The sequence below is a fragment of the Akebia trifoliata genome, chromosome 11 (assembly GCF_017979445.1).
Source record: "Akebia trifoliata isolate Shusen 1 chromosome 11, ASM1797944v1, whole genome shotgun sequence".
Lineage (NCBI taxonomy): Eukaryota > Viridiplantae > Streptophyta > Magnoliopsida > Ranunculales > Lardizabalaceae > Akebia > Akebia trifoliata.
The window spans coordinates 47383880-47398202 of record NC_141385.1 but is presented as its reverse complement, the minus strand read 5'-3'; the positions used below and the strand labels follow the sequence as shown (position 1 = coordinate 47398202).

The 14323-nt window shown below is 33.6% G+C and overlaps 2 protein-coding genes across 2 annotated transcripts; both read right to left on the bottom strand.

The window, feature by feature from the left end:
• Positions 1-4371: 4371 nt before the first annotated feature.
• On the bottom strand, positions 4372-4734 carry LOC147392208 (uncharacterized). Its single transcript, XM_086459156.1, has one exon. It carries the CDS (start codon positions 4732-4734, stop codon positions 4372-4374), a length of 363 nt encoding a protein of 120 aa, XP_086315282.1.
• A 3589-nt stretch (positions 4735-8323) lies between these two features.
• Positions 8324-12878, bottom strand: LOC147392207 (protein DETOXIFICATION 18-like). Its single transcript, XM_086459460.1, is given in 8 exon segments — positions 8324-8726; positions 9597-9715; positions 9894-10132; positions 10228-10284; positions 10386-10472; positions 10756-11155; positions 11158-11299; positions 12527-12878. Coding segments are annotated over 8 exon segments (1491 nt in total). The 5' UTR covers positions 12842-12878; the 3' UTR covers positions 8324-8594.
• Between the last annotated feature and the right edge of the window lie 1445 nt (positions 12879-14323).

Below are 14323 nucleotides of genomic sequence, written 5' to 3'. Positions count from 1 at the left end.
TGTATCTCGAGAAATTTTTTTTACTAAAGTCCTAACTGCCATGTTGATTGAGAGCCTCAATCATGAGTTAAGGAGCACGTCCTTTCTGAGAAATTCATTAAGAGAAGAGAAGAGAAACTCAATTTCTCTCCACCATATTTAGATTGATCGGAAAGAATTTAGGATAATTTTGAATTTAAAAAAAATATATTAAAAGAGATTTAGGGATAGAATTGAAATTATAAAATATTTTAAAATAATTTCTCTTTAGAGAGAGAGAAATTTAGCATTTTTCTCTTTTCTTCTCTATTTCTTTGAATCCAAACAAAACGTTAGTTTGAGACTCACCATCAACACATGACCATTGGGATTTGAGGAAAAATGTTGGTCTCTTAACGATTAGTTCGTATGTGGATATACATTATCCTAGGGATATATTTCTCTTTGGAATATTGAGCATAAATAATCAATTATTAGAAATCATCAATATCACTTGAATGAGTTTTCTTCAAAGCAGCTGAGATTTTCAAATATCGGGAAATCGATCATAAATATTCAATTATTAAAAATTAAATATTTTATCAGATAAAAAACATCTACATCACTTACCAAGTTTTAAAACTTGCTAGTTGGAATCTTGGTTGAGTGTGATATTGATTAGTAAAATGAAAGTAAGATTAGTTTATTAAAATCAATTTACTATTATAGATTGAAGAACTTCATGAGTATTGCTGATTTTGAAAAAAAAAAAAAATTCAATGGTCAATGATAGCATGAGGGGAATAGGCCAGTCTCGGGCTTCCAATGTTTAAGTAAGACCCGACCATTGTTTTGGGGAAGACCGAGTTGGTTCTTATCGAAAGACCAAATCGTTTATCTAGATTCAAAGTTATCAAATTGAAACTCTCTCCATTTGACTGCTCTAGGTTGGATGCATGAATGTATGTATGTATATTGTAAAGCACAATAGTTAGGAGGACTCTCATGAAGGTGAGTGAGAGATTGTTGGATGTTCTTATTCTTATTATGGTTTGTGGAGTCTAATGGCACTGGTCAACAAGAATTCGCCGTTAATAATTCCTTAGCTGTCTTCAAATTTTCCTAAGGATGTTTTTCGTACTTTCCTTGGTGATATGCAACTCTATTTATGTTAGGATTTTGTTAACATGTGCCCTAAGGTCATACACTAAGATGCATCAAATATACCTTGGAAATAAGCATTTGAGGGTATTTTTGGTGAAAGAAAAAAATTTGAGGACATTTTTTTGAGAGTTACTATTGCCACACCAACTGTTTGCAATTCTTTGGTGGTTTAGGAATTGGTGTGGCATTAATAAAAATTGGTGAGACAATAACAACTATCTTTTTTTCAAGTAAACTTATTTGCATGGTGTGTTACATGCATCTTAACATATATTTTTTTGGGCACATGCTAACCAAACCCTTTATGTTTTAAGGGTATGTGACCTTTATTTTGGCTGTGGGTATACTTTCTTTCTTCATTAAGAGGGTGTAATATGTATAAAAAGTTATTTCTTCACAATGGAATGAATCATGATTTTAAATCTCTGAGACCGAGATGACACGTCCGATATGTCTTAATATTGTCCACCAACAAGACAGATAGACAAGTCAATGTATCGGACGAGATTTAAAACCCACGTTTATTTTTTCTCATTGTTGAACAAGACATCTCAAATGTATCAGAAAACTCGTTTGAGACGACTTGGTCTTGTTCACAACAAGACGAGACATCAAAACGAGTTTTAAAATCATGGTACGAATCCTTGGACACATCTCAATCTTGAGGAAATAGTATAAATCCCTCTTATTCTTTGTGTGCTTACATCTTTTTTTTTTTAATTTTTTTTTTAATTTTTTTCTCTTTATTGTTGTTTCTTTTCGTGTTCAAATCCTTCATTATTTTTTCTATATTGTGTGCCTTAAGAGCACACATTCAATTGCATTTACATCTTGAAAATTGGAGTTCCTATCAAAAATGTCCTCAAAAGATTTTTTTAAACCAAAAATACCCTCAACTTTCCAAGGTGTAGCCCATCTTTCTTGTAGCTCCTTATGGCACTATCTCCACAAGGGAGGCTCGCCTCCAAATAATAATAATAATAATAAGTCTCTACTGTTTATGACCTAGATTTGATTTTAAAAATCAAAATGAAAAAACTAATCTTATTGGTCCAATCCAAGAGTTTTAAAATGGATGGTCGGTATATGCACCCCCAATTTCAAATGGTAGGATTTTACTAACTTTTTGATGTGGCTGGTTTTCCAACCGTCCAATTGTGCTGCAAATGGCCAAAGATAAAAAGCACTCCAAAGAATCCGATCCCTTATAAATTTGGGTCTTATTAACAAAATGTTGGAATGACACAGGGTATTTACTATGATTCTCACAAGTCTGACATGAGATGTGCATATAACCATAGATGTGTTTCCACACGATACGAGTAAAAATCATCTACGATTATGTATGCAGCTCCACGTCAGAGTTGTGAGAATCACAATAAATCCTGTATCACCCTAGCACAACTCGTGTTATTAACATGTGCCCTTGGGACACACGTGAAAATGCATTAAATGCCCTTTAGGAACAAGCAATAGGAGTATTTTTGGTCAATTACGATACAAAAATCAGATGTCTTAGGTGTACTTAAAGCACTTTAACGTGTGCCCTACCAAAATCATATAGATGTATGCCACTAATTAAAGGGTAATTTGATCAATTATCTATTTAAAGAGAAGGCTTCAATAGGTTGGCTCAGCCTGCCAGCCTGTCATGGACTGACCAAAGACATACAATTAGACCCCATTTAACTTTTGGATCAAGCTTGGGAGACGATTGAAAGAGAGATCAGATCATTAAACATAGGGTGGAACTATTTGCAAATACCTCAAATACCATTAAGGTTAAGTCTAAACGTAAAAAAAAAATAATAATAATAATTAAATTATCATTTTACCCTTATAAATGTAATCTTTACACCCTTCCATAACTAGAAAAAAAGTATCTAAAAACCCATTGATAAAAAAATCCACCTCTTCTTCTTCCTCCTCAAAACCACTACTTCTCCCTCCTTCCCTCCTCAAATTCATCTCCATTTTTTATTTATTTTTATTTTGTGAGAAATTAAATAAATAAAAATTAGAATTTTTTTTTTTAATTTCTTTAATATTTTCATTTAATTATAAAAAAAAATTGAAAACCCCATTATTAAAACCTCTAAAATGAGGGTTTTATGTTAAAGAACTCGAAATTTTTTGACAGATGTACTCAATGAAATTTTGAACAAACATGTTTTTCACTAAAAGACAAAATGAAGAGAGGTATTATTGAAAAAAAAATATTTGACAATATTAACATCCTCATGAGATCTTGGACGTTAGCATTCTCCTATATATATATATATATATAGGGTCGGGTTCCGTAGACACATAAAGATACTCATAAAACTACAACGTTTTTGCCTTATATGATTAAAAAGATTCGGAATAGGCTGATTTTTTGTGAGGATGATATCTATGGTGAGGGGGTCATCCTTGCAAAAAATCATCTCATTCCAAAACTTCTAACCCCATCAAAAGTGATTTACAAAAATTGGACGATCTAAAAATTTTCAACTTGTAAACATGGGGCTAGAAGTTTCATAATAGGCTGATTTTTGGCAAGGATGATCTCCTCACCATAAAGATCATCATCACAAAAAACCAGCCCATTCCAAATATTTTTGCCCATATAAGACAAAACACATTGTAGCTTTATGAGTAGCTTTATGTGTATACGGATCCTATTCCATATATATATATATGAGACAATTCACGAAACTAATTGTGACAAAATCTATGACAATGATTTTCATCTTATATAGGTTAGAAGTTTGGGAATGGACTTATTTTTGGTGATGATGATCTCCTCACCATAGAGATCATCCCCACCAAAGATCAGCTCATTCCAAATCTTATAATCCCATCAAAAGTGGTTCACAAATAAATTGACAGTCCACAATTCTTTAACTTGTAAATTGGGGTTAGAAATTCGAAATGGACTAATGTTTGGTGAGAATGATCTCCTCACCATAAAGATCATTTTCACAAAAATTCAGTCTATTCTAAAACTCCTAATCCCATCAAAAGTGATTTACAAAAAATCATTATCATAGATTTTGTTAGAATTATTGTCCCATGAACCGCCTCCATATATATATATATATATTATATATATATATTACCACCCTTGAATATAATCGTGAAATAAATCCTACCGTTAGTCTTTTATAAAATATAAACAAAAAGTACAAATCAGAAAACAAAACCCACAATGAATTATAGATAAACAAACCCCTTTATGATCCTAATTTCTAAAGTCCAAAACACAATCTAAAACGACCCAACAAAGATACCCAAAACCAAACTCACCAAAAGAGAGATTCCAACTGAAACCAAATTAATGGAGAAAGTAAAAGCAGATGATGAACGAGCTTGGGCTGATGCATGACCACCTGAAGGTGAAAGCATAGGTGAAGGAGGAAACATGGGTGTAATACCTTGAGGAGGAGATATTATGGGTGTTATTGTTGTTGGAGATGGAGATGGAGGAATCATGTGTGGTGCAGGTGCATGCCTTACAGCCATAACAACTATGATTAGCTTCTGACCATTTTCACAACTACCAGGATTACCACTGATGTAGAAGAATACACCTGATCTGTCCAACTTGATTATTGAATCTCCACCGTCCATTCTTATTATGGGCCTTGATGTATTGCAGTTCTCATAGTCACGCTCACAATCAACACAGAGTCTGATCCCTTCTTATACTTTTTTTTTGGATAAATGATCCCTTCTTATACTTAAAAACTATAAAACAGAAAAACCCATTAAAAAAAATCATCACACACACAGACTTACTTAGGGTGTCATTGATGTGAAACCTATTTCTCTCAGCCCAGTGGTTGAAGTTCTCTGATGGGTTCAACCCCCACCCATCTTTGTCGCCAACAGAGAAGTTATAAGCTTGACATGAGGGGAGAAGAATCATTAAAATCAAAGACAAAAGGCAGAGAAATCTGTTGAACTCCATGTGTGAAGAGTGACAGAGAGAACAATAGATACTCTTAAAAGATTTTGTAGATAAAGATGGATTTGAGCAGAATTAAGTAGAGATATAGACAAGACTGATATATATGGGTCCCGTTCGGCATCCAACAATTTGCCCTAACATGTTTTGTCTTACATGGGTTAGAAATTTTGGAATAAGCTGATTTTTTTTTTAAGATGATCTCTATGGTGAGAAGATCATCCTTATCAAAAATCAGCTTATCCCAAAACTTCTAACCCATATTGGGCAAATGATTGGGTAAATGGTTGGGTGCCAACATTTTCTGAGAAAACATATGTAAAAACAATGTAACATTAATAAAATTTTAAAATCTGGGTTAGAAATTTCGGATTGAGCTGATTTTTTGTGAGGATGATCTCTATGATAGGAAGATCATCTGGAAAAAAAATCAGTCCAATATAAAACTTCCAATCCCATTAAAAGTGATTTAGAATGTGGGCCGTCGATTTTTACCAATTTTTATTAATAATTTGTAAATCACTTTTGATGGATTTAGAAGTTTCTGATTGAGCTGATTTTTCGTGATGATGATCTTCTCATCATAGTGACCATCTTTATAAAAAATCAGCTCAATCCAAAACCTCTAACTCATGTTTTGAAAAACCATTGTTTTTTCATATGTTTTTACATATGGCCCTAGAACCGCCCCTTATATATATATGGAAAATGTTGAAATAACAAAAGAATTTCTACGATTCTCACAAGTCTGACCGTGGGATGTGCACATAACCATAGATGTGTTTTCTTGTGATACGAGTAAAAATCATCTATGATTATGTATGCATGTCCACGTCAAAATTGTGAGAATCACAGTAAATTCTGCGTCACCCCAGCAGGCCTCTATATACATATAAGAAAAAGTGAAAGACTACAAGATTGAGAGTTGGAAATTTTGAAACTTGGCTTGTATTTGTGTACGTGTAAGAACATAGCTGCCATTTATAGTGACTAATGCCACTTATTTGGATAATTTTAAGGCACTCCTCAGAGTTTCTTTAAAAATAAGATTTGCGTCCTAAATTTTGAAATTTATGACATAATTCTTGACTTTGATCTTCCTATTAGACTAAGTTAAATGACCAAAATACCCTCAGCTTTAACCTCTTGGTTTGCCACCCATAATTTTTGCCATAAGCCACCCATAATTTTTGCCATAAACCACCCATTATCTTCAAAATAAATAGGATAAATTATTTAATAATGATGAATGCACACAGTTTTTTTGTGAGTGGCTGATGTGGCAAGGGCACAAACTGCAAATGTTTTTTCAGTGTATCCTAAAGAAAAAGATCTATGGTTCTATACCATTGCCACGACAGACGCATACCAAAAATTGCACACGTTCATCATGATTCTAAATTTTTAGATTCTTCGTAGAGTTTCAATCAACTTCAACTTTCCAACCTCAAAAACAAGATAGGGTATTTTCTTCGAGGGAAAAGGAGGTTGAACAACTAAATACCAAGGGGTTTTTGAAGTAAAATTAAAGTTTTTGGAAAAGAATTTGAAGAAGTTATAATTTTATTTTTACAAGTCAAAATTGAAGATAATGGGTTTTCTTTATAAAAAAAAGGTCTTTTGTTAAGATGGTGAGGGCTTTTTAGTCATTTTGTTTTAATATTCCATGGAAGACTCCGATTATAAGGGCTACGTCATCAGTTTGAAAACTGAGATGGGTCCATCTAATTTTCATCAAAACGATTAAATTGGGTTCCTTGAACATGGCAACGACCTAGAAACTCAGTAGTAATAAATGCTCTTAATTTATTGTGCTTAAGTAACCTCTATTTTCCTTCATAATGAGACCTAATGGTCATATTTATTTGATTCTATTATTTGACAACCCAAATCTTGTAAGTTTTAGAATTTCTGTTTTGTAGTAAAGTTTTGTACTTAAATAGATTTATTAGCATTAATTGAATAAATTTTTCTTTGTTTATTTTGTGTAAATAAAATATATTAGTTGAGCAAAAAGTCCAACTTTGAAGGAGCCAGGCGGCTTCAAGATTGTGGAGGAGCCCTCCTCGCTATAAGACAAGTGGCGTTTTCTATTTGTTTCATGCCGTACATTTCCTTTAATATTTGGAATCTCTCTTAAAAAGGACACGTGTAATTAAAAGGAGAGAGTTCTACCAAAATTTTGGAGCGAGATACTCACTTCAAAGTATGGTTGTAAAACTCGATTTCGTGTCTTGTCCATGTCAGATATACCAAGTCGTCTCATACGAGTTTTTCGATATGTTTGAGAATTCTCGTTCAAAGACGAGAAAAACAATATGGACTTTTAAATCTTGTCCGAAAAATTGACTTGTCTGTCTCGTCCATGCTTGATATTGAGATGATTCGGATGATATGTCCCGATTGAGTTTTGAAACCATGCTTCCAAGTTTTTTCCTAAAACAAATTATCTCAAACACTAATAATTTTCTAACACAAAAAATTTTCACTCGGTCTACACGATTAAAGTGACATGGGTATCGATCATTTTCCTTGTGTATCCCAAAGAAAAAGATATATGATTTTGTGCCCTTGCCATGTTAGGCACGTACATATCGAGTGAAAATTTTTGAGTCAGAAAATCACGATTTTATCTAAAAATATATCGTTGAGATAAGGGGTCACTTGGCAATATTAAATGAGGAAATTACTGAAATAATTAGGTATTAATCAATAAAAGAATTTATATTCACCAAAATGGTCACATACCCAATTTTGTATTTTGTATTTTTCTACAAAAATGATTATTTGACACATGGTCAAATTGAAATTTGTTTTCCTTTCTGAGATAGGATTTTGGGAAGAAAATATTTAACAACAAAAAAGTGGTATCCATGAAGATTTGGGATCAGTTAAACAAATCCTTTACCTCTATTTGACTTTGTCCAAAGACAAGTCTCAAAAAATTCTTTTGTCTTCGAAAGATCTAAAAGAATGTGATCGGATATTAGTGAAAATAAATATGAACTCATTCTCGATAACAGAAGATTAGACTTTTTAGATTGAATGGAATAGAGGAACACGATTCGTTTAACCAACCACAAAATTTTGACACAAGCGTTTGTCGTTGGAGATCGTTGGTTGGAAACCTTTTAGGCTACTTTTCACCATTGGCAAGACTCTTATCTTTTGATTGCTTCTGTTAAAATTTCTTGTTTTTGCATTTTTGATAAAGAACCATTTTACGAATTAAAAATAATAATAAATAAAAACTTCAAACAAAGTAGAACACCAACCATGAAATAGCTTCAGAATTGTTACTTACTGAACTATTCTTATCTCATACCAAATCAGTCTAATACAGCCGCGAACTGAAAGATTGGTTCTAGATAGAGAGTAATGACTTTAAAATTAAAATTTAAAATAAAAATGCAACGCCGAAATTCAAGAACTAATTCATGGATGTTAGCAAAAATCTCAAGCATGACTCTCTCCACTACCCAACCAAGCTACGATGTTCACAGCTCTGTTCTCAAACTTGGAATTAAACCAGTGTTGTATGTTCTTTATTGTTGTCCACCGAAAGATCCATTTTCGACCATTTTGTGCGCAATGTGATCAGTAGAAGGATGCAAGCCTGGCAGAATAGGCCACAAATCAAACCAATCCACAATCCCTGCACCAAATAAACCAAAAATTCAAACTTTTAAGGTGTTTTCGATACTATATTAGAGAGAATGATATCTTACAGATGAACACTGTAATTCTTGTTGAGGTCCTATCCATGATATTTAATAATAAAAAACAATGTGGGGAACAGAGGTAGACCCTTGGTCGTCATTCAGTATTCCAATTGTTACCACAACCTTACAATGGTCGATATTTTTTTCAAACCATTTTCAACATTTTATAACTAAAACATTTCCCCTCAAAATAGTGGATCGCTTTTATCGCAAGTGGACAAAGGTAATTTTGAACAACCGTAAATATTATTCTTCTTGGAAAAATCCTAGTCTTTATTTTTTTCCAGATTGGTAAGCCTGTTTTAACGAGATAACTAACTCAATGATGAAGGGAATTGAACCCAGATCTAGTATTAAACCATGTTCAACACAAAGCGTGAAACTTAGGGCTGACAAAGATATTTCTAAGGATTCTCCAGAAAATATATCCCTATGAAACCTGTGTTTTCCTCCCATGTTAGAAATACATTTCTCAGTGTCATCTTTTGAGGTTATAAAAATCCAATTATCCTTTTTATTGCTTTCGTGATTGGCCTAGGATGTCACATTTATTTACAACGAACGGTGTCCCGTATGTGACACATGTTTATTGAAGAATAAACCCATTGAGCTGTGTGCCATCTACAAAAAGGTCTTGGTTAGGAACCCAATGTGTCTTAAACTCCTACCAAAACATGCCATGTAGACACCATTCCTATTCTAGATCGATCCTGATTCTAGTAAAAAACTATAGTCCTATCCATCTAATTTAAGAAAGCTTAAATCAAATGTCAAGAACACCTAGAATTGAATGACCAACTCACCTTTGAATAGAGTTGAAACTTGAATCCGAGAAGAATCGCTATTGGCATGCCAATAATATAGAAAGCTGCCAAGTTAGTCCATGCGGCTAAATGCTGCCAACCACATCCTCTAGCCACTCCTGCATAATCAAAATATTGATGGATAAGTATGGTATAAAATTACGTGTTGTTTCAAAATGTTTTGTCCGAGACATTCTAATCTTGGTTTTCCTTTCAATGGAAACATTGCCTCGAGATGAGATTTTAAACCTCGATGACACACAACCCGTTGTTAAGATAGTAACATACAATTCTTACCTGATAAAACACCTTGTGCCGAATCAAATAATATAGAAACAGCAAGAAGGGGAGTCATAGCAGCGAATTCTTTCTTTATTTCAGGGCTGTTACTGAAAGAACTAGCCCATAAATCATGACCAAATAGTAGGGATAGAATAACGGTAAGCGCAAGAAAAACAGAAAGCTTTAGTGTCACTGCCACGGCATTCTTTGCTCGATCACCATTCCCAGCTCCCAATTCATTGGACACCCGTGTGCTGCCACAGTGCTTCTATTTCAGTACTAGGTATAAGATGGAAAAAACATGTGTGTGTTTGTGTGTGTGACATTTCCCATATCAACTTAAGCATACCTCACGGCGGCACTGAAACCATAAGTAATCATGAATGTGACAGCTTCGGTGTTCACACTGCAGGATAACCCAATGATATATCATCATGTTCAAGCTTTACATACTTGTTAACAATTGATAATAGTTTAAGAGATGCAAGATGGGTGAAGAAATAATACCAAATTGCAATAAGAGAAGTACTGTTTTCCGAGTTTGGCATCAATCCCGCCAGTAACACTAGAAGTTCAAAAGCCCAGTACTCCAAACTGTGATAATATGCAAATCAAAGAACAAAAAATGCAATTTATGAGATCAATAAAAACCAAGATAGGAAACATAGTAGTTTTCCTTCAAGAAAGCTAATTTTCTTTAAAGAAACTCAGAGAACTCAATCGAGTGTTCTTAGTTCTCAAAGTATATAAATTCTTAAGCAGAAAAACTTTTAGGCTAATGGGTTGTCTTGTACTCAAACCCCTTGATGAGCCCAGAGTCGAAGTTTCAATTCTTTAAACCTTGAGAGAAAGAGACTAACTATTATAGGTTACCTACCACACCATGACTGCCGAAGGAATTGCCAACTTCATATTTGGAATTACATGTTTGAAGGATTCCATCGAAGGTCCTTCCCAAGTATACTTGAATTTCTCGGAATAGTTCACATAGAGTGCCAACATAATAAACGATATCCACAATGAAATTGCAGCTGACAATGCAGCTCCCTTGAAACCAAGAGCCGTGTAGTAAATCATTAGATATGCAATACCAACATGGATACCTAACGGGATAACTGAGCACAAGACGAGAGGCATCACGACAGTCTGCGTTTGGAGAAATCTCAAGATGCATTGTAGGAAACCATATGCAAATAGTCCCGGAATTAGATGCTTCATATAGATAGCAGTCATTTTTGCAACTTGAGGTTCTTGTTGAAGTAAAATCAGTATGGGTCTGAAAAGAACCACACAATGGATACAATGATGGAAAAGAAGAATGACGTGATGATCGATGATTGCAAGTGAATCCCTAACATCCTGTACAATTTTGCTCCATATCCTTGCCCACAAAGTGTCTCAAGCGCCCCACTTAGACCAGTCTGAATTAAACAAGCAAGATACAAAGGATACATAACGAGATCATCACCATCAGAATTGGGCAAGTGTGCACACACAAATATATCTAATAAATAAGGCATGAATATCTTGTTTTTTCACCTTCTTTTAGAGAAACAGATCGATAAGTTCATAAAACAAGCTATGTTGATTATGAGATCTGATGGCATTGAAATAAGTATTGATCTTAAGATAGACGGGTTTGAATGGTCGAAGTGTGTTACTGTCATTTTCATTAAGACTAACACTTGTTTGATCACCTAAGTTTTCAGTGTAAGTCCCAACAAACAAGCTGGATGACTAAACGATTTGCACTCACTTGCCTTGAACAATTGCTCTACTCTTTCACTATTTGGGATCTACATTAATCCACATTTGTATGGGATCTACATGAATAGACATGTCATTTAAGAAAGTGGTAAAAGATTGATAGTTCATGAGACAAGAAGTATACACTAAAATTAGCACAACTTTGACATACAAATTCCAATTGAGGTGATCCAGACGTTGTTGGAAATACAGATTAGAAGGATTTACACCGATTCTCCAAATCAAATCAAATGGGGCAATTGGGAAACAATGATTGGGCTGTCGTTTGGATTTCCAATTGTGTTTTTAGTAGCAAAGAAGGTGAAGTATTGTTTAGTTGATTCAAGCAATTCAATTCCCCTTCATTTTCTGGCTTCAATGTTCAATATCTTACAAATTAAGCCAACGTGAATACATGACTGATGCATCCAACATAATTGCCAATCTTTATATATACAAGAAATTCCGCGAACAAAGTCGGACTACCCATTGATTTGTAATTCGGTATTAAATCCTATTCCAAGATGTTGGGTACAAATCGATTCTAGTCGATTCGGTCCAAAACCAACTAACTCAATAGCAGATTATAACAGTACAGAAAGCAGTTCAAGTACCTCTAACAGATAAAACTTCCTCAAAACCTATAGAGGTAGAACAAAGACAGCAAAAATTCCAACCAATTTTCTATCACCTCTTCCTTGATTCCTACACCCAAAAATCAGACCCATTGATTGGACCCGTTTTTTTTTTTCTTCCATTTTTAAGATCATATAAAAAGCTAGAAACAAAGAAATATTGGTTTAGATTAATAAGTTTGTTAACTACTAATTTATATCAAACCCATTGATGAGAAGACCTCAAATACATCAAATTTAACAGAGGAAGAAAGAGGCGTGACTCACCATAAGAGCAAAACCAGTGACAGTAGCCCAAGAGTTAGCAAGAGTAGAGGAAGCAAGTTCAAGCTGACCAAGGTGACCAGCAAACATGACAGATACTAAGGTGATAGAGTAATAAGAAAGATTGGTGATGATCATAGGTACAGAGAAGAAGACTTGATGCTTGGCCTCCTCTAAATCCAAAACCTTCTTCTTCCATCCTCCACTCTTTCTCTCTTCTCCTTCAGATTCCAACAATGGTGTTCTTGTTGAAGACATCTTCTCTCTCTGTTCTTCTTCTTCTGCTGCGGTTGTTGATCTTAATAGATATTTGATCATAGAAGAGAGACGTTGATGTTGACCAATCCAGACCTTCAACACCTACTGATTTGTTTAAGTGATTAGAGCCGTGCTGGACTACCATTGCTATTCACATCGTTTCACAATTTGCTGACGTGGAAATGCACACATAATTATAGATGCTTTTCACTTATCTCGATGAAATATATCTATGGTTCTGTACATCATTGTCATTCACATCGTTTCACACATTGCTGACGTGGAGATGCAGAAATAACTGTAGATGCTTTCACTCGTATCTAGATGAAAAACACCCTCACGTCAGAATATGTGTAATTATTAAGGGGTCCCACTCAATTGTTGAGACAGCGCCACGTCACAAAGAAGTACAGATCAGGTTAAAAAATTAATTTTTTTCTAAAATCTGACCTGATCCGCTCCATGATCCTGACATGGATGGTGTCGACTTTATTTAATGACAGTTCTCTTCCAGAAACTGGCATTGGCAACCAAACTTTTATTTAATGATCCCCAATAATTTCTTAAATAATTTATCTCACCCCTATTGAAGATTAAAACAAACCCTTCAATCCTTGCAAAGGTTTGGCTAAAATTATGATCTTAATTGTGATGTCGGACCAATAAGGAGTTAATAATATTTGTAGATCGTGAGTTCGACACGTAATATGAGCATTAATTTCTCAAGGGCCACCCGTGACGGTGCATCCTCACTTACTTGGTGTGTGTGTGATGTGCGGACGAAGCACAACCTCGAGACTAGTCTTTGGACAAGACCATGATCTATGGACTGGGAAAAACCTAAATATTAGTCCGATCCACTATTTACAGGGATACATGATTATCAATTAAAAACAAACATAATTACTCTCATTCAAACGATATCAGTACTTGTTTAAAATTATAAATAGGCTCATATAAATTCTTAAACTCAAAAAATAAAAATCTAACTTTTACTTATTCTAGACTATTTAAATATTTTTATTATATTTAATTGAGGTGTAATAAGTAAAAGTTGAGGTATCAATAGCAATTTTCTCTTCTTCTTCTTTTTTCTTGTTTTAGAAAGTGTAATATAAATGGGTTTTTGTAATTCTAAACAATAAACAAAACACACATCATTTCCACACAAGAAAAAATGTTTTTACGTTTTAAACATGATTTTACATTTTAAACACTTTTTTTTTCAAAATAAATAATAAAACATATTTGTTTATAAGCATATAGTTAATTTTTATAGCCTTATGATTGTTTGTAATTTAAACTATAAATATTGTTTAATTTGGTATTTGATTGTAATTTCTTGATGTTACGATTTTTAAAATTTTGAAGTGTTTTATTCTTCTCAAGATAAATGTTGATGGTTAAATTATTTTAATATCATAAAATGTATAATTATGTGTGAAAAAATGTTATCAGTCATAGATATTCAATAGTAATATTTTTACTCAAAATATATATTGGAAACTTAGAATTGCCTAATGTAATACATATATATATATA

Coding starts and splice junctions, on each gene's coding strand:
- LOC147392208 (XM_086459156.1), bottom strand. CDS start 4,734: ATGGACGGTGGAGATTCAATAATCAAGTTGGACAGATCAGGTGTATTC.